Below are 23,860 nucleotides of genomic sequence, written 5' to 3'. Positions count from 1 at the left end.
TGGCACACAACAGTGGTTTTTATTGCTCATGTTTCTCGGAGTGGTGGTGGGGGCGGCTAGACAGCTCAGCTGACTGGCTGGTTCCACTTCCACGTTTGGGGTAGTCTGGCTGGTAGTTGATGGAGGATGAACTCTGCTATGATGACTGAGGACTCAGCTGTGCTCCGCGTGTCTCTCTTCCCCCCAGGCATGTTCTGATGGCAATGGCACAAGAGAAAAACCTAATGTGTAAGCCTATTTCAAACTTCTGCTTGCCTTGGGTTAGGTATGGTTGAGTCCAGACTGAGTTGGAGGACCCTGAAAAGTAATATAACAAAAAGTCGGGATACAGGGAGAGATGAAGAATGAGGCTATTTTCAGAATCTACCACAATGTCTGTGCCTTTTCCCAATTGGTGAAGCACCACTCTTTCTCAGCTTATAAAAAATTTTAACCTCTTAAATTTTCTATAACCACCTCATTGTAGAGTAACTCAATAGAGAGGAATTCTGAACTGCTGAGTATTTACCAAGAGACTGAGTTATCCACATGAAGCTATTTAAACTGGAGAAAAACTTCCATGACATTCACTGTCAAGTTCAGACTATTTTCTTCCCCTCCCACAGCCCCCTCCCTCAGTGGCCCAGTGCTGTGAGTGCCCAGAACAAAGATTAGATCAGCTACAGATAGCAAGTAATCTATATTTTCTTTGTACATTACAGTGATCGGTTGGATTTTCAAAACACTTCCACACAAAAATAGAGAAGTTTGGGCATGATTGTTTTAAAAATAAATTTGAATGAATTCAAAGTTATCCATATAATAACATCACTTACTTGCAGGCCAACATTCTTTCTTAAATAGCAGGAAAATCTGTTGTGGTTCAGGTAGGTAGCCAGGAACTACATCTAAGCCTAGGTTCACTGCAGTTGTGGGCACTGAGTATAAGCATCATTTGTCATGTGTGTCCTATAAGAAAATGCATGGAGAACCTCGTTGTAGCCCACAGTGACCTCTCTCCAACTGTTCAAGCTTCTGTAACTCATACTTCCCGGTAAAGTTACCCAAATCTGCTGTGCAACAAAATCAAGAATGGAGCCTTCCTACCTCACGCACCACCACCCCTTGCCATCATTTATTCTCTCTTGTAAAAATAATTAATGTTTTAAATTTTGAAAAATTTTTAGCCTGAAGAAAATCTCAAGAACAAAACAGTTATCATCCATATACTCCTTACCTAGCTTTAACAGCCAGTAACATCTCCCCCGACACATTGGTCTCTGTATAGGTACAAACATTTCCCCTTTGCCAAGCCATCCAAGAGTGGCATGCAGACACCATGACACTATCCCTAAATACTTCTCAGCACTATCCCAAGAATGGGGACATTGTCCTATTATCCAGAACACTATTGTCACATCTAAGAAACTCAACATTAGGTTTGACATATATTAACTTTCCCTAATGGTCTCAAAATTTTACTTTGCTTTTCTTTTAATTCAGATTCCATTGGATTGGGTTGTTATATCTGGTTAATCTGTTAACTGGAAGCATAAATAATATATGACTGAGTCCTACCCCAGAGCTACAAAAATAAAATTTCCAGGACTTGAGCCCTGGAATCTATTCTTTCTAAACTCTTTCTAGATGACTCTAATGAGAGTCAAGTTTGATGACCACTGAGTTCTACTTGTAAGGTTATCTTTTCAGAAGTCTGCCACTCTTTCCCAAACAGACCTCAGAGAATTCTAGGGCCAGGCTTAAATTAAATTAAACTAAATTCTTGGGAGAACCATAACCCATTCTGATTGATGTCCATTTCTCTTCTACCCTATCCAACGTCCCTCTCCTGTAATTCCAACTGCTTCTTCTCTTAGCATTGTAAAGGTGGTATGGTTTATAATTTTTGACTTTACCATGATGTGAAATTGATGTGCATTCAGTAGAAACAGTACTTTGAATTTTAAATTTGGGTATTTTTCCCAGGCTAGTGATATGCAGTAAGATCCTCTCTCATGATGCTGGGCAGTGGCAGCTCTGGCTCTCAGTCAACCACACAATCAGTAGGGTTGATGACTGATACACTTACAACCAATCTGCACCCACACAATCACTCCATTTTTTTTTCACCAGTACAATATTCAATAATGACAATGGATATTCAATGCGTTATTATAAAATAGGCTTTGTGTTAGAGGATTTTGCCCAGCTATAGGTTAAGGTAAATGTTCTGAGTGCACTTAAGGTATGCTAAGCTAAGCTATGATGGGCCATAGTTTAGGTATATTAAATGCATTTTCAACTTACGATATTTTCAATTTGGGGACATAACCCTATAAGCTGAGGAAGATCCCTCCTCAGGAAGAAGGATTTAATCGATAGGCTTCGAACACCTAACCCTAGACCTTTTCTTTAATTCTAAACTCTGTTAACTCAATGCCCTTGTAAATACTTTTTGATTGTACCGAGGCATGGGGTAATGCAGGGGAGGATTGGCTTGTTGTAATGCAGGTTCCTAGGCCATCCTCCAGGCTCAGGGATATGCACTTTGATCAGCTCCCCAAGTAATCCATACTCCTTTTTTTTGTATTTCACTCAATGGACCTTGCAGAATGATTTATGCTCATTAAGCAACTCGGTAAGAATCTGATTGTGTCAATGAATCAAATCCCTACCTGTAGAACACTTGTCCACAAAACGCAGATACCAGACTAACCTATATTCCCATCTTGTACACATTTCTTCTGATGCTCCGGTTCACTGTTCTCTCTAAGAAGCACATGTTAGCTAACATAGCTTTAGCTACTCTCTAAAACCAAAGAAGCAGACTTATTTCTGTTTCATTCTGCCTTTTACTCCCACTCTGACCAAATTCCCTTTTAGTGTTGACTCACAGTGTTTATCTGAGTCTGCACCTGACCTTTTGATTCTAGGGGCATCTTTATGGCCCCCTTTTCCCTTTTCCTTCCTTTTGGTGGCTAGAGATGATACTAAGGGGAGGCTTGAGAAAGGATCACCAATTACAAAGTCACCAGTGCTTTGACGCCACAATGCTTTTGCTCACAAAGTTGTCCACCATACAAGAAAAATACCTTATTTATTATTTTGGATTTTCACCTCACTTGCTTTGTTTGCCAAGTAATCTGATCTATGTGAAAGGCAAATAATCTTTTTTAAAAAATCACACTGCATCTTCTACAAAGCTGTGTTTTGCTGACACAGAAAGAATGAGACTAAAGTTTAACTTTTTAAGTATAGTTGTTATAATTGTTAAACTATCTGGTATCTCTCAGTAAAGGTAAAGACGTATTCTGGAATCCAAATTGGCCTGTGTGGGATACCATTTTCCTTTTTTAGTTCATTCGTGGCAGAAGATAATTCCTACTATGTAATTCTAGTGATGCCATTATCATCCTAGTGAAATAATGAGGAAAATACTGAACTGGCATCAGATGTGAAAACAGAACTGATACTATCTCTTGACTAGCAGAAGCCTGCAAGTGTGTACAATACCAAGTATTAGCCAATACATAAGTATATTAGGAGTGATAAATAGTCACTGTTGACGATGTAGGGAAAACACCATATCTATGACTTCTTATATAAAAAAAAATCCATAGCATCACTTTAGTGAGGGAAATGAATTCTTCTTCATGACAGATAATGCAGCCATGGCTTTAAGAACATGACTAAATGATCCCAAAGGAACTTTCTAACAGAGTCGTCCAAAGAGACCTCAGAGCGAGGGCACTTCTAGAAGCAGCTGACGTATGTGTGTGGATCTAGAACACATGCATGTTTAAGCTTTATGTGGATTGAAGATGGCAGCAAATTCTTTGCTACTCCCTTTTTTAGAGGTGGAGTCTAATTCTCCTCCTTTGAGTCAGGGCTGGTCTTAGTGACTTGCTTGACCACCAGAAGGTGGTCAAGGGAGGGAAGGAGGAAAGTCAACCACTCTAAGAAGTTTGACTACACTGAGATCAATCACCATGCTGTGAGGAAGCCCACACTAGCCACACTAAGAGACAGAAAGACAAACAGAAGAGAGAGAGAGATGCCCTGCCAGCTTCACTATTCCAGCCACACTAGCCCAGGCACCGTGGTGGGAATGAAGAGCCATCTTGGACATTCCAGCCTCAGCAGACGTAATGTGGAAAGGAACCAAGGATCCCAGCAGCTCGCCAGGCATGTGGCTTGGGTCGAGCTGGAGCAGCCATGTCCAGTCATGAAGCCTGCCCCGCTAAGGCTCCCATCTGAATTTCTGGCCTACAGATTCATGAGCATCAGAAAATGGCTGTACCTTTATGCTGCTATGTTTTGGAGTGGTTTGTTCTATAAAAACATAACTGGAACAGATGTCGAAGGGAGGATTTATATGACTCAGCTATTGCCACAATGAGACAGCATAACACATGACTCCAAAACTCAGTAAGTTTCAACAACAGCATTTTATTTTTCTTTCTTCGGGGTCCGTGGGCTGCCTGGGATGTCTTTAGGCAGCAAGGTGGTCGCATTTGCAGGGGCAGGCTGGATTCAGACATGTTTCTCACCTTTGTCCTGATGCCAGGCTAAAGGGGCAGCATCTACCTGGGACGTGCCGACTCGCACGTCAGCAGGAGTCTAAGTGCAACTCCACAAAACATGTCGATGCCTCTGCTTACTTTATGTCCACTTATTTTATTGGCCAAGTAGGTCATATGGTCAAGCTCAAAATCAAAAGGGCAAGTAAATATACTCCCATCCAAGTGGGAGAAACAAGAGAGGAAATACTTACCGAGCAGTACTCCAGCCTATTGAGAGTGTCAAGCACCTAATGATGGTGGTGGTGGTGATGGCGAGTGGTATCATACTGCACCACTTGCAAGGTATTTTGTAATGTGGTACTTACACATCTAAAATCCAGAGAAAACACATGTAAGTGTTGTAGGGGGATGTGTCTAAATATAAGAATCAATGATTTTTTTGTACTAAATACTGACAGGGAGGAGGCGTGTAAAATTATGAAAAGATGAAAGAAATGTAATGGAAGCGCAGAAGGGGAGGAATTAAGAAAAAAAAGGGGGGGCGCCTGGGTGGCTCAGTGGGTTAAGCCGCTGCCTTCGGCTCGGGTCATGGTCTCAGGGTCCTGGGATCGAGTCCCGCATCGGGCTCTCTGCTCAGCGGGGAGTCTGCTTCCCTCTCTCTCTCTCTGCCTGCCTCTCTGTCTACTTGTGATCTCTCTCTCTGTCAAATAAATAAATAAAATCTTTAAAAAAAAAAGGGGAGAGAAAAAGAAAGCAGAAAGTTAAACCCTTCAGCAACTGTTGGGGAGGCTAGGAGCCGACAACCTGTTTCTTGATTTGCCTCCCGTGGAGGCAGAGCAGCTCCAGGGCAGCCATTCCCCAAAAGAAGTCCCCAGACACCAGCTCCTACTTAAAGGGAGGGGTTTCTAGTTCAAACATGAGGCACAGCATAAGGCACTCCCAACACTGCTCTCCCACCGAGCACCACATATATGTCCAGGGAAAGTGCCAGCACGGCAGGGCGTTCCTTAAGTCAGGGCTTTCCTCACTCCCAATGGAGGGTTGACTGTTAACACAGCTCTGGGGTGCACAAAAGTGTGGGCAGCAAGCACAGTGGGAGCAAGAGGGCTGCAGAAAGGCTTTGGGAGAAAAGTGAACTGGGGCTAAGTGCAGAGGCGAGAAAAATGTGGAAGCAGCACACAGCCCTGTGTTTGTAGCATGCCTACAAGGTACAAGCCTGGCAGAGAGAGCCAATGTCAGATCCTGGTAGGTCTTCAATGCCAGGATGAAGAGCACATTCTTAATTTAGTGGGAGCCACTGAAAGCTTTTGAACAAGAAGTGGTATGGAGGAGTTGCCCTAGAATCCATCCCTTCCTGCTTCTTTAGTAACAGAAGCACCAGTCTTTTTAAAAAGATTTAAATTAATTTATTTATTGAAGTACAGTAGACACACAGTGTCACATTAGTTTCAAGTGTACAACATAGTGATTCAGCAAGTCTATATGTCAAGCTGTGCTCACCCCAAGTGTTGCTGCCATCTGTCACCATACAATGCTATTACAATAACATTGACTATATTCCCTACACTGTCCCTTTTATTCCCACAACTTACTCATCAGAGGCACCAGTTTTTAACTGGGGATATGCCTGTGCAAAATAAAGACGACATTTCTTAACTTCTCTTACAGCTAGGTAAAGTCATGTTCTGGTTAATGAAATACAAAGCACACAGCATGAACAACTTCTAGGAAATGTTCTTAAAGGGAGAAGACATTGCTCCTTCTTTTTTTCCTACTGGAAAAGTGGAACTTAATCCTAACATGTATATTATTCATTAGGAAGACTGGCCTGGGGCAAGGCAAAATATAGAAGAGCATTGGAGGGGCGCGTGGGTGGCTCAGTGGGTTAAAGCCTCTGCCTTCGGCTCAGGTCATGATCCCAGGGTCCTGGGATCAAGCCCTGCATCCGGCTCTCTGCTGGGCAGAGAGCCTGCTTCCTCCTCTCTCTCTCTGCCTGCCTCTCTGCCTACTTGTGATCTCTCTCTGTCAAATAAATAAATAAAATCTTAAAAAAAAAAGAAGAGCATTGGAGATGGGAAGACTAATTAGGAGAACATTTTGGCAGCTGAGATAACAAGTGAGGAAGTAAGACCTGAGCCAGGATGGTAGCAGTGGGAATGGATGGGAGGCACAGATGTGATAATATTGCGAAAGGGCTGTTTGTGGGACTTGCCAATTGATCAGATGAGAAGAGACACTAGAGAAGGAAGAACCAAAGGTCACCTGAAGCTTCATACAGTAATGACTAGGTGGTCAGTAATGTTAGTAACAGAAATAGGGGGTCCAGAAGGATGAGCAGCCTTGAGGAATGCCACCATGAGTTTGGTTTTGGACATGTTGTGTTGGTATGCTTGCAGGATATTCAGGTGGAGATATAAAGCAGGTAACTGAAAATTCATTTCCGGAACATGATTTGAGAATCCTTTGGTTAAATGTGGTCATCAAAACAAAGGGAGGGATGGGGCGCCTGGGTGGCTCAGTGGTTAAGGCCTCTGCCTTCGGCTCAGGTCATGACCCCAGGGTCCTGGGATCGAGCCTCACATCGGACTCTCTGCTCAGCAGGGAGCCTGCCTCCTCCTCCTCTCTCTCTCTGCCTGCCTCTCTGCCTACTTGTGATCTGTCAAATAAATAAAAATCTTTAAAAAAAAAAACAAAGGGAGGGGCTGGTTGGCAAAACAGAGTGTATCTGTAGAAAATCCTTTCTTCAGTGCACACAGAGAAATAAACTGTGTTCTGAAAACATAAAAATATGTTCACATGCTCCCCTCCCTCCATCAAAAACAAACAAACCAAAAAACCCCTGCAAACTCCAACCAGTGGCTGGCTGGCTGGCGGGCTTCAAGCAAGGAAATCCTCCCTGATCTCAAAATTTGGACAGCTCCTTAAAGTTCCTTAGGAAGGCATTTTGATTTGCACGAATATCTGTCATGACATGTTCTAAGATGACTCCTTTTCAGCAAGAGATCTAGAATAATTGCCTTCCTCCTTAACTCAGTTTAGCCACATGTAAGAAGACTTCTTTTTCACATAAGTCTTAAAAGACCAATTCCTTTCAAGCGCAGCATGAGAAAATATGAGAAAATTAATACATGTGACAGAGGTAGTAAACGACTCTGCAGAGTTTTCTCATGTATCTGCCATGACCGGAGCAGATACTAATTAAAGGTTGAAATAAAAAGGAAATGAATCGAATGTTAACATTAAGAAACCATCTTTGCAGGCTGGCTAACCACTGTATGTACAGTTTTCCTGCCACGGCTGGGGTCCGGGAGATGGAAGAGGTTAAAATCCTGTGGCTTGTCTACTACCCAGTAGAAATGCAACTGGATGTGGTGGCGAGAGAGCCGTTGATTCTGTAGGAGTTTTGCGTCTTCAGCCTACATACAGCCCACACACACAGCCTGCACACAGCTGTGGGGCAACCGAGGGCCTATCCCGGAGGCTTTAAGCCCCTCTGCCTAGGAGAGCGGGAGCGCGCGCTGGCGAGCCCGGGAGCTGGGTTTGGTGCTACCTGGGACCCCGTTTCACTTACAGCTGAGGCTTTGTCAGAGCCCTTATCGAACGTGAGATAAGGTTTTTCTAATTCATCCATCCAGCATCAATCTTCCGTCTCAGGGCCAGGCCCGCGCTGGGCACCCCGGTGTGCTTTCTCGTACAGGACTCCTGGAGGAGGGGTTTTAGGCTGGAGGAGGACACGACCGGAGGACCGTCCGGGGTGGGGGCCTAGCCGCACGCGGCCCTTTTGCAAGAGAGACCGGTGCGTTCTCGGACAGACCGCGGGGGCGAAGACACCCACCCTGGAGGGAACCCTTCCCCTCCCACAATCCTCAGGACCAAAAACGTAGCTGGATTCCACATTCTCCCGGGCCTTCTGACTCCTAGGGCCCAGACCCTGGCCAGCCTGAGAGGCCCTGGCAGGTGCCAACGAGCCCGGGCCGTCCTTCAGGCGGTGCCCAGCCGCGGTCACCCGGAGCCCGCCCCAGTTAGCCCGGCAGGGAGGTGGCTACGGGCGCCCGGATTGGCCGGCCCCCCAGCAGCCGGGGCAGCGCCCCCAGCCCTGCCGCCCCTCCCCCCGCGCCGGCAGCCTTGGCAAGGGGCGCGCGGCGGCGGTTCCCGGCGCTGATTGGCCGAAGCCGCGGGGGGCGGGGCGGCGGGTGTGAAGGGGGCGGGCTTGGGCTGCTCCCGGCTCCCTCCCCTCTTCCCATCTGCGTCCTCTCTCGCGGCTCCCGCGTTGCATCATCTCCAGCTCGCGGCTGCTGTGGAAAGGTTGGGCGCGGCGCGAACCACTCAGGCCGGGGCTCCAGCCTGCTCTCCCTCGCCTCTCCTGGCCCTTTCCCCACCTGCTTCTGCACCCACGCCGGGAGCTCCCCGCGGGCCGGCTTAACACGCGAGGTACAGCCGGCGGACGCTCTGCCAGATCTGTTCATTGAGATTCCCAGCTTATCCCAGAGCCAAGTCCCCCGCCTCCTTCAGCTTGGGGCCGCGGGCAGCGCCATGCAGAAGAGTAGCGAAACCAACGGCTACCTGGACGGCGCCCAGGCGGGGCCTGCAGCAGGGCCTGGCGCGCCGGGATCCGCGGCGGGACGCGCGCGGCGCTGCGCGGGCTTCCTACAGCGGCACGCGCTGGTGCTGCTCACGGTGTCGGGAGTGGTGGCGGGCGCCGGACTGGGCGCAGCGCTGCGCGGGCTTAGCCTCACCCGCACGCAAGTCGCCTACCTGTCCTTCCCCGGCGAGATGCTGCTCCGCATGCTGCGCATGATCATCCTGCCGCTGGTTGTCTGCAGCCTGGTGTCGGGCGCCGCCTCCCTCGACGCCAGCTCTCTCGGGCGCCTGGGCGGCATCGCCATCGCCTACTTCGGCCTCACCACGCTTGGCGCCTCGGCGCTCGCCGTCGCTTTGGCGTTCATCATCAAGCCCGGCTCTGGCGCACAGACCCTCCAGTCCAGCGACCTGGGGCTGGAGGAGTCGGGGTCCCCTCCGGTCCCCAAAGAGACAGTGGACTCTTTCCTCGACCTGGCCAGGTAACGCCCCCCACCCCTCGCCAAGTGCACAGTGAGCTCTCTAATGCACTCCAGCACGCGCGCGCACACACACAGACGCCCACACCACCCTCATAAATTGTTAAGAGTTCATTCTTTTTTTTTTTTTTAAAGATTTTATTTATTTATTTGACAGACAGAGATCACAAGTAGGCAGAGAGGCAGGCAAAGAGAGAGAGAGGAGGAAGCAGGCTCCCCGCTGAGCAGAGAGCCCGACGCGGGACTCGATCCCAGGACTCTGAGATCATGACCTGAGCCGAAGGCAGCGGCTTAACCCAATGAGCCACCCAGGCGCCCCAAGAGTTCATTCTTAATCTGCTGCGGGTGATGAACCAGCCTACCGTTAGGCGGAGTGTGTGTTAGGGAAAAGACAGTGTCTCACCAATGCTGTACTCCTTATACCAACTGGCTGCCCTTGCCAGTAAAAACGTCCCAACCACACCCCAATAGCTTCACCCTGTTTTTTCCCCACGATGCCCGAAAGCTTCTGGGAGCATTAGTTAGATTTTGCCTGTATCATCCTCAGCTGTAATCTCTGGCCTTCCCTGTTTCAGCCCTTTGGCTGAGAGGAAGGTGGCAATTTTTGAAGATTGTCAGTGGACCCAAGGATAACGAGGCTGGGGTTAGTGGTATGAGGCCCACTGTCCAGAAACATGGCTCTCTGGAGCGCTTGGGACAGGTTGCTGGCCACCCCATAGTCAGGACCATTGTAGAATACTGTGAGTTTCAAGGAGCTTTATTTCTGGAAGGGTGAGTTCTAGAGGGGAAGGAGTTTGCTTGCTTTTTGTGACTCCTTGAAGTTGCATTTTATCCCTTGAGATGCAGTGTTGTTTCTGGATTTTCCGAAGCCTCAGCCTCTCTCGGTTTCTCCGTTAGCCCAGAGTTCACAGATGGGAAAATTGCAGACTGGAGGAATTTACCGTCCTGGCCAAGTTCAGCTGAATGAGGAGCTCAGTTGGCTCCTTCTCCAGGTTTCCGAAAATTCTGGATTCGGAGCCTTGGAGGTATGTTTTGTCTGGAGTCACTGAGGCAGAGTTCCTCATGGCTGAGGCTGTGAAAAACAGCAAACCCTGGGCAAAGTTACTTGGCTTCCTGCTATTTCCTTTTCTCCCTCTGGAAAATGTGATCACTGTCTGCCACTTGAGAGTGTGTGTGTTCATTTGAAACTACAACAATAACAATAAAAAGTCCAAGGCTTTTGTATTAAACACACACACACACACACACACACACACACACACACACACACACAAAACCTCCATTGAGGGGGATCAAAAAGTTCTTACCAAAAAGGCAGGTGGAGGTGGCCTATTAGGACTTTGATATAATCACAGTCTTAGTATCTAGCAGCTTGATATTTGGAGTCTTTCGAAACCCTTAAAGTTTTGGGGCTTTTAGGTGGGTGCTGAAAACAAAGTCTACTAAGGTTGAGAAAGCCTTTTGCTTATTACATTCACCTATTAGTTAGCTTTCTCCAGGAGGAAAGGTGGTTATGGGGTTAAAAGATTCTTTTTTGCAGGGGTCAGTGGCCCTGGAAAGGAAGTATGGGTGCCCAGCTCTGACCTGCTGGTGGTACCCCAGAGGGAAGCTCAGTAGCATTCTTTTATCTCCAAAAGAAGGACAGTAGCCCCCAAAGGGGGCAAGATAGGGTGAGGGGTTATTTTATTACCACCTGCCTCAGGAAGGACATCTTAGTTCCTGATTGTGGTTTTCTAGGTTTAGAACCAAGCCCTACAGCTGTTGCTTCTGAAGTGTATGGTGAGTTCACTCTGTAGGTTAAGCATCTGCCTTTGGCTCTAGTCATGATCCCAGAGTCCTGGGATCGGTCTGCATCGGGCTCCCTGCTCAGTGGAGAGCCTGCTTCTCCCTTTCCCACTCTCCCTGCTTGTGCTCACTCTCTGTGTCAAATAAGTGGATGGGGTCTTTAAAAAAAAAAAAATGAAGTGAATGGTAACCCAGCATCATGGCTGAGTGGTCTCTCTGGGTGCAGACTTCTCAGTGACTTGGGCTGCAGGTGCTGGAAAGGACTAAGAGAACCTTTGTTGTGGCTTGTTGGAAATAGGCAGCCTTTCATAAGACTTCTTACAGTCAGCCTCCAGCAGCTCCTGGATAAAGGTAGGGCAGGTGGTATGATCCTATTTTACAACTGAGGAAACTGAGAGAGATTAAGTGATTTGCTCAAGGTCACAGAGTGGTTTATCAAAAGAGGTATTAGGGAAAATATGGGTCTTGTGCCCCAGCATTCAGGGCTCTGTTTCTCCCACTCTTCCCTCCCCCAAGTCAGTTTGCTATAGTAATGGTGTCATGGTGCTGATTTAGTCCTGCCATCTCAGAAATGTTTGCTCTGGGCCAAAAGGGCATCAGGTAAGAATGTGATTTGGGTCAGGGCAGATGCCCACTTGCTCTAAACAGAGGACCTGAGCCCCGGCAGTGAAGGAAGGCCTGTGTACTGCTGCTCTGACTGGCCTTCACCTTGAGCAGCTGGTGAGAGGGAACTGAGTTTTGAGCCATAACCTCAGTGCTTCCTGGGTCCCTGGGTCAAATTTTTAAATTTACTTCCATCAAAGAAACCCTGCAGCTGCTGATTTTGTGGGACTCTGGGCACGTTCCTTGGCAAAGGCAGGGCGCAGTCCTTTCTGCCTGTGGGCACTGAATGAAGTGAGCCGGCTGGCAACCACCTCAGTTATCCTGCAGGCCGTCACTGGGTAACTGCCCAGAACTCAAACAGGCAGGAGGAGTGGGAGAAGTCTCTGACTTCTCATCAGAGAGACTCTGATGACCAGGCTTTGCTGGTGGGGGTGCTCCTCGGGGTCTCTCTGCTACGATTTCTAATTTTTCTCAAGATGGAACTACAAGTCAGAAAGGAATGAAGCTCATAGACATTCATTATAACTTTTAGAAGATTTTCAGAATGCCATTGCTGAGTGGTTTGATTTCCCATCACACAATGGATTAGAAATAACAAAGGCCAGGGAGTGTCTATGAGGCACAGGTGCTAGAAGCAGGCCCTTTGAGAACTGAGAAGGGGTAATGGAGAGCAACTGGCAGGTGGGAAAGTCCTAGTCTCCTCCTGAGCCTCCCAGAGCTTTATGCCTGGGAACCCAGAACAGCAAAGGACTCTCAGAACTGGGTGGGACCCAAGTTCTCAAGCTGTGACTGCTCGTCCAAAATGAAACAGATGCAGCACCAAAGAGACCAGGAAACAGGTTATGAGGAACTCATTATGGAACTTCTTGGTCCCTAACAAGGCTTACTGATTGTGAGTCCTAGAGCATGTCCCTAACCCCTGTGTCTTAGCTTCCTCATCTCTGTAACCGGCATCCTCAAAGTATCTACCTTGGAAGTTTCCTCTGAGGGTTACATGAGTTAATGTTTGTAAAGCTGTTAGACCAGGGCTGGCCCACTCTGCTCTGGTTATACACGGAGTGGTATTACAGAGCTATCGGGAAGTTGTCTTTGTTTCACATGAACTTATGGGGATGGCCCTCTTTTCATAGTCTGAAAGAAAAGAGAATGAATGTTGCGGGGAGGGAATGTTTGGAGGAGCTCAGGATGACTTGAAGCTTATGTATTTAGGTATTTTGGGAACTACATGGAGCTTGGAGAAAAAGAAGTGAACAGTTACTATGTTTTGGACTAAGAGAATCAACACTGGGGGGAAAAGTTGGGGGGCACCTGGCGGACTCAGCAGGTTAAGCATCTGCCTTCGGCTCAGGTCATGATCTCAGGGTCCTGGGATCCAGCCCTGCGCCCTGCATCAAGCTCTCTGCTCAGCAGGGAGTCTGCTTTTCTCCTTCTCACTCTCCCTCTATGTTCTCTCTCAAATAAATAAATAAAAATCTTAAAAAAAAAAAAAAAAGAAACAACACATGGGAAATTTGGAAAATGTACAAAAGTCAAAACTGAACCTAGAAGACCCTTCCATTCTAAAAGGGAGCAGAAATTCTCAGGTATCCTCTCTGACATTGCAATTTCTGCATTCCCCCCACCCGCCCCCTGCCCCGGCCCCTGTATTACGTATTTGTGGTCTCTAAAGTTGACCAGTCGACCTCAATTTTCTTCAGCTATAAGTGGAAAGAACTGGCTTCTAACATTCCCTTGGGTATTAAAATTTATAGTTTTCAGTTGGAAAACCAGAGGCTTATCTGCAAAGGTGGCAGGTAGGGACAGCTCCTGGGCCCAGTGCTCTGTCTGCACTGGCATCCGGAAGAACGGCCCAAGGCCACTTTTTTTTTTTTTTAATTAACATATAATGTATTATTTACTTCTTGGGTACAGGTCTGTGATTCATCAGTCTTACAGAATTCACAGCACTAACCATAGCACATACCCTCCCCAAAGTCCATAACCCAGCCACCCCATCCCTCCCCCTCGGCCCCCCAGGAACCCTCAGTTTATTTCTTGAAATTAAGAGACTCTTATGGTTTGTCTCCCTCCCAGAGGCCACTGTCTTTTGCAAAAGTGTAGCAGGGCACAGCCCTGTGCCTGGTAGACACAAGTGAGATTTTGCCCGTTGCCCAGTTTTCTAGGCTTTATTGTTTAATTCTTGTGCTCATTTTTTTTTTTAAGAATTTTTTATTCATTTATTTGACAGAGAGAGATCACAAGCAGGCAGAGAGACAGGCAGAGAGAGAGGAGGAAGCAGGTTCCCTGCTGAGCAGAGAGCCCGATGCGGGGCTCGATCCCAGGACCCTGAGATCATGACCCGAGCCGAAGGCAGCGGCTTAACCCACTGAGCCACCCAGGCGCCCCTCTTGTGCTCATTTTTTCAACACTGAACAGTGCTCTGAGCCTTTCCCTTCACGGAGGGAGGCGTGAGGGACTGACTTTTCTGGTCAAGGACTGGTGTGAGTATGATGCCTTGCAACTTGCAAAGAACACATTTCTTTAATAGCTTCAAAGAAACCTATCAGAGACTGAGCTCTAATCCTAGCCCCTAGGTTGCAGTCAAGAGAGTGAATAGTGAATAATTTCTTTTAACTGTTGGCCATAGGAGGCTGTTTGGCCTATGCCTATGTCTCTCTTCTATAGGCAAGAGGAAGATTGTTAGCAAATCTAACACGGATCCAAATTAATGGAGGTTTCTCAGCCTAATTAGTCACCAAAGGGAAAAAGTGGCAGCGTGTTATTTAAAAAAATAATAAAAGATTTTACCTTTACACCTTTCCTTCTGCCACCCAGGAGACTACCTGAATAGTTCTGAGACTGAAAAGAGCATATACCCAGTGAGGTTGCGTTGGGGGTGGGGGTGATTAAAAGCAGACACTGGGATCAATTACCTGATTTTTTTTTTTTTTTAAAAACTCTTGGAGGTAGGTGTTATTTTTTTTTTTTTAAGATTTTATTTATTTATTTGACAGAGAGAGATCACAAGTAGACAGAGAGGCAGGCAGAGAGAGAGAGAGAGAGAGAGAGAGGGAAGCAGGCTCCCTGCTGAGCAGAGAGCCCGATGCGGGCCTCGATCCCAGGACCCTGAGATCATGACCTGAGCCGAAGGCAGCGGCTTAACCCACTGAGCCACCCAGGCGCCCTCAATTACCTGATTTTGAATCCAGCTCTATCACTTACTAGCTGTGTGGACAAGTCTTTAAGCCTCTCTTTTCCTCAATTTATTATCTGTAAAACGAGACTAATAATAGTATCTACTACCTGCATTTGTTATGAAGATTAAATGAATTAATACTGGAGTGTCTTGCTGATACTGTCAAGTGTCCCTGCCCCTCAGGGATAGCCCCAGGTCACTTGTTACAAGAATTAAAACTGTTTTCAATCTTACTTCCCGAAAAGTCCCCCAAGCCAGGGGCCTGGCATTAACCTTTCCAGCTGGAATCTAAAACTGGAGATGGGCCTCAAAAAGAGGATAGATTACTCTCCTGCCCCCCACTGTCACCAGAGTGTGAGCCCACTACCCCCAGCCCTTCCTCTGCTCCCAGCTTTGTGGGGGGTACCAAGATCTGAAGGGGCATGTCCCTGTTAACCGACTCTGTAACAATAAACACTAAGGATAATAAATGTTTAGCAGGTGTACATACCGTGCTATATCCTGTTCTGAACAGTCTTTGAAATTTTCATAAATTCAGTAAAGAATTTTTGAACTTAAATAAAAGGAAATATTTCTGGAACAAAAAAATATACCTAAGCAACAGTAAATTGTTTTCCATTCTTCTCCTATAGGACAGGGAAATGCATACCACCCTTGACAAATAGGATCAGAAGAGCAAACAGTACCAGATGTATAAAGAAGGAACATTTTTGAAGTTTTTCATTGTGTGAGCTGCGTGCATGTTCACCACCACTAACAGAAGTTCAGCCTCCTCTCCTACCAGGTTCTCGGTTTAAGTAATGTACCCAAAGATTCTTCTAGCACTGGAAAGGCTTGTCCATTCATTCTTTCCTAATTGGGTCGGACGTGGACTCTGGATTTAGTATGGACTTGATATTTTTGCAGATGTTTTTGACTTAGACCTACTCTAAGAAATGTACTTTAAATTATGGCTTCAGTACACATCTACCCCCTCCCTACCCCACCCCCATACGCAACATGAAACAAGTGCTAAAACAGCATTTTAAATGTGATACATGGAGGTTTTTTCAATTCTGTCTAATGTATTACATATTTTATAAAATAATGGCTTTAACTAGTAAATTGCTTTCACAGCCTACTAATGTTAGAGAAACTGGTCCAGTGTAGATCTGGTATTATGTAATTTAGGAAAATTTCTAGGGATCCAATAACAGAAAAAGGAAATATTTGAGAATTTGAGTAAGTTGAAGAGCTCAGCGATTTGAAGGCCTCTAACACCCAGTGAAATCGGGTACTGTGTAAATGTGAAGAGTGGAAAGACCATTTGGTCCTTCTTACTCCCAGACTCTGGATCTCAAAACTCTAGATCTGCACTGTCCAGTAGGACAGACACAGCCACAAGTGTTTACATTTAACTCATTTACATGTAAATGAAATAAAATAATTCAGATCCTCCCTAGCACCAGCCATATTTCAAGTGTCCAGCAACCAATGGCTACCATATTGGATGATGTTAGTCTAGGTATGGAGCATGAATGGGAGATGTAAGCCAGCTTAATGTCTCCAGGTTCTTGGTGTCCCATGTGTTAAATGAGGGTGTTGATCTTGACCACCTCTAAAATCTCCTCCAGCTCAAATGTTTCTTATTTTGAAAGCACGCAGAGTTATTGTGTGAATGTGAGCCTAAAGATAGAGCTGTGAGGGGCAAACCTACCTGAATGCAAGAGAGCTCGGGAGTAAGGAAGCTAGAGTTCCTTCATAGCAATGTCTGTGTTTAAGAGCCAAAGGAAAGAGGGGTAAGAAGCTTGCAGAGAGGAGATCAAAGCCGAAGGGCTGACACTACCCGACTATATAAGACTTACCATTAAACAGCAGCAATCAAGACAGTGTGGTGTTGGGGCACAAACAGTCAAATAGATCAATGGAACAGAACAGAGAGCCTGTGTAAATACAGTCAGCTGATCTTTAACAAAGAAGTAGAGGCAATACAATGGCACAAAGATAATCTTTTCAACAAATTGGGCTGGAACAGCTGGAATCTGACCCCTAGATACTGACCTTACACCTTTCACAAAAATTGACTCAAAATGGATCACAGACGTATATGTAAAACGCAAAACTCTGAAACTCCTGGAAGAAAACAAAGAAAACCTAAATGACCTTCAGTACGGTAATGACTTTTTAGATACAACACCAAGGACGTAATTTGTGAAGAGTGCAGAGAAGTGTTTTTGCTTTACTCTATAGCCTCAGCTCCTTGCCCTTAGTATGGGCAGGAGGGACTGCGCCTGCTCTGTGACAACCAGAGGGACCAGGGGAAAGGAGGATGATTTTATGGTTGCTACATCTCACTGCCCTCAGGTGGTGCCTTCCCAGGGACTAATATCCGAGAGCTGAGCTATAGAAAGTGCGGTCATCCCTTTGAACGTATGTATTTTTTTGGTTGTAACCTCTTTGCAGTTAGCACTGTATCTCACTTTTTAGCCTTTTAAGGAGATATGAGATACGATTTAAATATAGTAAAATGCACCCATTTTAGATGTACAATGAGTTTTAATAAAGAATGAGTTGCGGGTACCTGGGTGGCTCAGTGGGTTAAAGCCTCTGCCTTCCACTCAGGTCATGATCCCAGGGTCCTGGGATCGAGCCCCATATTGGGCTCTCTGCTCGGCAGGGAGCCTGCTTCCCCTGCCTCTCTCTGCCTGCCTCTCTCTGCCTGCCTCTCTGCCTACTTGTGATTTCTGTCTGTCAAATAAACAAATAAAAAAATCTTAAAAAAAAAAAAAGAATGAGTTGCAATAAAGAAAGTCTCACAGCAAGAAATAAACCCCAATTTTATGTAACCTAATCATGAAAATGACATCCCATCAGCATGCTGTATTCTGTTGGCTAGATGAAAATCATAGATAGGCCCCACCCACACTCAAGGGGAGGGTATTGTACAAAGTGTGACTACCAGGAGTCATTTTAGATTGCTTGCCAACCTGGGTTGCAGTCAGACCTGCCTACCTCTGAAACCAAAGGCACTGCAAATGGTTGCCTGGAGATTCCAGGGCTAGGTAAACAACTCAGCTGCAGAAATAAGTATTAATGGGTGTGTTCGCCACAAATTGTAAATGATTCAGTGTTTTACAAATGGGTCGTCAGTGGGATTTTGTTATATATCACGACCAGCATCCTGCATAGAGCCTGCAAAGGAGGTCCTCATCAAAAACTGTTCCCATGAAGAGATTTTGGCTTCAAAATCTAGCTTAAGTTGATCCGTCCTGTTGCCCGCCTTTTACAACAAATATTTTATAAAATCCTTCATCCTGAAATGAAATCCATAAATAGAATTTCAGTGCATTTCAATTTCAGAGCATCAATGTGACTCAACAGAAGGATAAAAAGAGACTTAACTTATAATAAAAATAATGTGTTTCCATATGTAGAGATCCTAAAATGAAGTGGTTAGGCGCTTGCTTCTGAATTTACAGTCACCATTAATGAGACAGCTGTAAATGCAGGCTGTTGCTTGATACTGGTGTGTATAATTAAGGAACCCAGATCCTAAAGTTTGCCATTGGTGATGTGATTTTCCAGGAGGATGAGCAATTTTTAGAAACATTCTGAACAAAACAAGTAAAAACTCATTCTATGTTTTACACAGTAATTACATTCCTAGAAAAGTCAGTGTGTGTTCAAATTGTACCAAAAGACAAACAAAACCTCGTTTTGGAATGAGTTTAGGCTGAGGTCTTTATAAATAAGGTTTTCATCTACAAGTATGTCATATGGGACATTTGGGATATGTGAAGGCCACACTCAGTAGAATGAGTGGCTGGGACCTGGCACCACCCCCTATAACTCTCCCCCAATGGCAGAAATGCCCCCCAGTTATTTCAATAATGAAAGCACTCCCTTGGATTCCACCAGTGGGCAGTACCACTCCCATTGAAAAACACTGCAGTAGGGCTTAACTTCAAAGGGATGGGAAAGTGATGCAGTTTTCCTAGAGAACCACAATGGAGATAAGGGTAAAAATTGGTGCGCTCTGAGTATTGTGACCCAGCAGCTGAGGCATGGCTGGGTTGTTGGATCAAGCGGAGACCACAGTAACTGCTGGAGGGAGAGGGAGAGGAAACACTGTGTTGGGCTGTCAGGAATGGGTATCCGAAAGTGGACACTTTGAACACTGAATTTTAAGAACACTGACAAAGTGCTTTTTTTTCTAACAGAAACCTGTTTCCCTCAAACCTTGTGGTTGCCGCTTTCCGCACGGTAAGGCTTGATGCTTTGCAAAAAATTAGGAAACTTACAGGGGTGGTGTATAAATGATGCTATGGGGTTATTTAAGGTGGGTCAGAAAGGGGTAGTATTGTTACAAAATTTGGTAACCTGGGCCTAAATTTTTATAGCATGGATCCTGGAGTAAAAAACAAAGTGAAATAACAACAACAAAAAAAACAAACAAGAAGGTTTTCTAAAATATCCCACTGGTTCCACCATTTTTCATATCACCTGAGAAATACTCTTAAATCACATTTTGGGGTCTCTTAAATATTTTATAATGTTTGAAAAATATACTTTTTATCTTTTTTCTGATTATAGAGGTAATATATGCTTATGTAAAAAATAAAAAATAGGGGTGCTTGGGTGGCTCAGTGGCTTAAAGCCTCTGCCTTTGATTCGGGTCATGATCCCAGGATCCTGGGATTGAGCCCCGAGTCGGACTCTTTGCTCAGCAGGGAGCCTGCTTCCCTTCCTCTCTGCCTGCCTCTCTGCCTACTTGTGATCTCTGTCTTTCAAATAAACAAATAAATAATCTTTAAAAAAATTAATAAATAAAAAATAAAGTGCAAAAACATGGAAGAAATTAAAAATCACTCATAATCACAGCCTAGAGATACCCATTAACATTTTGGTACACATCCTTCAGATACATTTTTTCTCTACATGTGCACACACACATGTGTTAGAAATAAAAACAACTGTATTACATATCTGTTGGTATGTACACATACTACACGTTTTTAACCTCTTATTTTTTTTTTTAAAGATTTTATTTATTTATTTGTCAGAGAGAGAGAGGGAGAGAGAGCAAGCACAGGCAGACAGAATGGCAGGCAGAGGGAGAGGGAGAAGCAGGTTCCCTGAGGAGCAAGGAGCCCGATGTGGGACTCGATCCCAGGACGCTGGGATCAGGACCTGAGCCGAAGGCAGCTGCTTAACCAACTGAGCCACCCAGGCGTCCCTTAACCTCTTTTTTAAGGCAGCATATTATAAACATTTTTTCATGTTGGTAAATACCCTTCTGCATAATGTTAATGGCCCTATTCCACTATGTGAGCATATCATAATTTTATTCTGTCTGTCCCTTATTGATAGACATTCAAGTTGTTTCTAGTTTTACCTAATTTTGGCAAGACTGCGAGTAACGTCCCTGTAGCCGTGCTTTATAAGGAGAAGGAGTATAAAGGTCTAGATTAGGTGGACTAATCTCATTGCCTTTTCCAAGCAGACTCTTCCGTTTCTATTTACAGCCTCTCCCTCAATCTCTCTCTTTAAAAAAAAAAAATTTTGCTGGGTGTGTGGGAGGCTCAGTTGGTTGAGTGGCTGCCTTCTGCTCATGTCATGATCCTGGAGACCTGGGATAGAGCCCAGCATCAGGCTCTCTGCACAGCAGGGAGTCTGCTTCTCTCTCTCCCTCTGCCCCCTCCCCACTGCTTGTGCTCACTCTCTCTCAAATAAATAAATAAATAATTTTTTTAAAAACTGCATATAAGCACAGCTGTGGCTTATGTATATAATGTAAGGTAGGAAAAAAAATAAAAGGTTTATGGGGTTTTCAGTGCCTGTCACAGAAGGCATGGGGTGGGTTTTGTTTCCCGTCACTGGTAATCACGGGACAGCTGAACACCTCTGCTTGTCTGAAAGCCTGATAAATCGAAGGTGAGAGAGACCAGACCGCATCAAAGGCAGGCACAAAGCAGTACCCCATAATGGGCTCCTCTTGACAGTCCGGAACCAGGTGTCCTTAGAACAGGTCAGGAAAGGCATTTTCTTAGAGACTCCATTCAGTCGTGCATTCTGTGATAGGTAGACCCCTGAGTGCCTTGTGCAGAAGTATGTGAGGTTGATTGTAGGACCCAAGTTTGGAGAGTCATTTCACTTCTGATAAGTGAGTCTTCCACAAGACTTAACCAGAAAACACCATCTTGTCTCATATCCTTTGCTTTGGAGAGTGGGAACCAAGCAGATTAGAAAGATCAGAAGTAGATGCTGAGGGGAACCTGGGTGGCTCAGTAGGCTAAGTGTCTGCGTTTGGCTTAGGTCATGATAATGGGGTCCTGGGATCGCCCTGCATTAGGCTCCCTGTTCAGAGGGGAGTCTGCTTCTCCCTCTCCCTTGGCCCCTACCCCTACCCCAGCTCATACCCTTGCTCGCTGTCTCTCAAATAGATCTATCTTTAAAAAAAAAAAAAAAAAAAAGTAGGTGCTGAAAAGCATTCAGGCTCAAATAAGTTCTGGAACAGAGAGGAACATTATGAAATTAATACCAAAAGTCAAATAGTATAACATGTCAGCTGTTAGAAATATCAAACTATCAGCATGAAATTGTGCAGACCTTCTCCTCCAAACCATTGTTCCTAATGGTGTGAGTCCCTAGATAACTCAGAGGCCTCTTGGGGTGTATGCTGCCTTGGTCTTAAGTAACTTTTGTGTAGTTCTTAGAGGCCCTTGTCAGGCCAACCAAGTGAGGAATTCCTAGAACACTCAGAGTGAATAAGAATAGCAAGAGGTACAACAGTCCTTTTTCAGTTTCTCTGGTCGGCCTTTACCTATGAACTGACAATGTCTTCTTCTTCCTCTTGTTCCCAGTATGCAACTGATTATAGAGAGGTGACCCACAATACCAGCTCTGGAAATATAACCCGTGAGAAGGTAAAGCTCTTTATAAGATGACTTGTGGCAAATAACTTACAAAGCAAATAATGCTTTTTAATTGAGGGAGCATACATGATGCATCTTCTTCTCAGCAGGGCCGAAAACTCTGGGGTTTGAAGGAACTATCTGAAAAACATAGATTAGGTTTGCTCCTTAGGTTACTTAGCAACATGGCCAAAGGCCAACATTGGCAGCATTGGAATCTTCAGCAGATCCATTTCATCAAATTGGACCTGATGTCCCTTTCTTCAAAAAATATTTTATAACACCCCTTCTGCTGTCCTGAAATGTAACGAATAGGTGATTTAACCCATCTCTACACATAAAACTTGTCTCAGAGGCTTAACTCACTATAGCCATCATTCACTCACACATATTTTTTGAGTAGCTATTAATGGCTGGACACTGGGTGAGGTCCCAGCCTTCACGATAGAGCTGGAAGGGACAAGGGACCTCAAGGATTATTTGGTCCTGCTACAGAGCTGTCATGGGAAGAAGAAGGTACTTTGCCCCTTCCCCACCCCACACAGACAACTTCTCAGGGCTGAGGGGCTCTGCGCTTTACCAGCCTTTCTTTGAGGAGAAGTTGTACTTAAAAAAAAAAAAAAAGTCGAAAGCTACTAATTAGTCCAATTCACTTCATCTCACAAGGTCAGAGAAGTTTTCTAGTCCCAGAGCTGGGACTAGAACTCAGATCTATGGTAAAAAATGCTCTTCTCTTTTTACCATGCTGATGTATGTTTCCCGTTCAGAATTTCATGTGCTTTGATGGAATAAAATGTTTGTCCAATACATGCTTATAGTAGTGAGATTGAGCATTATGGAAACAAAATAAGGAATATAGTATATCTATATATTTTATTTTAAGTCAGTGACTCAGGAAAGAATATCCTGAAAACCTTTTGTGAAATTTGTCAGGTAGGAGGCCACCATAACAGTCTAGCCACAAAAGATTTATTGACCTTTGGGAGGCACAGTTACAATCTCGATGTGAAAGAACTTTTCACCAACCAGCTCTTCTTTAATTTTTTTTAAATTTATTTTTTTATAGTTATTACTGCAGTGTAGTTGACATACAACGTTATATTAACCAGCTTTTCTTTTAAAAGCAGCCCTTTGGGGGCATCTGGGTGGCTCAGTCGGTGAAGCATCTGACTCTTGACCTCAGCTCAAGTCTTGATCTCAGGGTCTTGAATTCAAGTCCTGCCTTTAAAATGCTACCTGATAAAATAAAAGTAACCCTTTGAAGTTATCGTCTGACCTCTACTTGAATTCTCACTCATCCGCTGTAAACTTAGACCCTCTGTCCCCTGCGATCCTATAGATCCCCATTGGCACCGAGATCGAAGGGATGAACATTTTAGGATTGGTCCTCTTTGCACTGGTGTTAGGAGTGGCCCTAAAGAAACTTGGCTCTGAAGGAGAAGAGCTCATCCGTTTCTTTAATGCCTTCAACGAGGCGACGATGGTGCTGGTGTCATGGATTATGTGGTAAGTTTGGCCTGCCTGCTACTCTCCCTCTCCTCTCTCTTGCCATCCAGAAAAGAAACCAAGTCTGCTGTGTTAGGTCAGCCCTGTGGGGCCACCCAGCCTGTAGTTGATGCACCATGGGCCGGACTTGATACAGGGGGTGGTAGAGGTGGAGACAGTTCTTCCTCTTGTCCAGGCCCTCAGAGAATCAGGAATGTGCCATCATTACCAGTCCCTTTTTCAGCACCCACAGTGACCCGTTATGGTTCTATCCCTGGTAATCGATTTAGTTATGAGGTTCCACCATTATCCATATCATATAGGATGCCCATATCATCTTGTGGGGCAATGAACTCAGTA

The 23,860-nt window shown here is 45.2% G+C and overlaps 1 protein-coding gene and 1 long non-coding RNA gene across 2 annotated transcripts in view; one reads left to right on the top strand and one right to left on the bottom strand.

Annotated features, from left to right (window-relative positions):
• On the bottom strand, positions 1-9,395 carry LOC125108879 (uncharacterized). Its single transcript, XR_007130037.1, has 4 exons — positions 9,258-9,395; positions 4,754-4,871; positions 816-948; positions 1-297 (listed from the first exon to the last, which is right to left on the bottom strand). It is a non-coding gene; the product is annotated as an uncharacterized LOC125108879 (long non-coding RNA).
• Positions 8,704-23,860, top strand: part of SLC1A4 (solute carrier family 1 member 4) — a 27,751-nt gene continuing 12,594 nt past the window's right edge. Inside the window, exons 1-4 of the mRNA XM_047745263.1 lie at positions 8,704-9,562; positions 19,322-19,364; positions 21,965-22,027; positions 23,355-23,521. Coding sequence (XP_047601219.1) covers positions 9,036-9,562; positions 19,322-19,364; positions 21,965-22,027; positions 23,355-23,521 — 800 coding nt within the window. The 5' untranslated portion in view covers positions 8,704-9,035. The remainder of the gene's footprint in view (positions 9,563-19,321; positions 19,365-21,964; positions 22,028-23,354; positions 23,522-23,860) is intronic.

Source organism: Lutra lutra, chromosome 9 (genome assembly GCF_902655055.1).
Source record: "Lutra lutra chromosome 9, mLutLut1.2, whole genome shotgun sequence".
Lineage (NCBI taxonomy): Eukaryota > Metazoa > Chordata > Mammalia > Carnivora > Mustelidae > Lutra > Lutra lutra.
The sequence above is the reverse complement of the archived record's forward strand: the minus strand, read 5'-3'. Positions and strand labels throughout refer to the sequence as shown.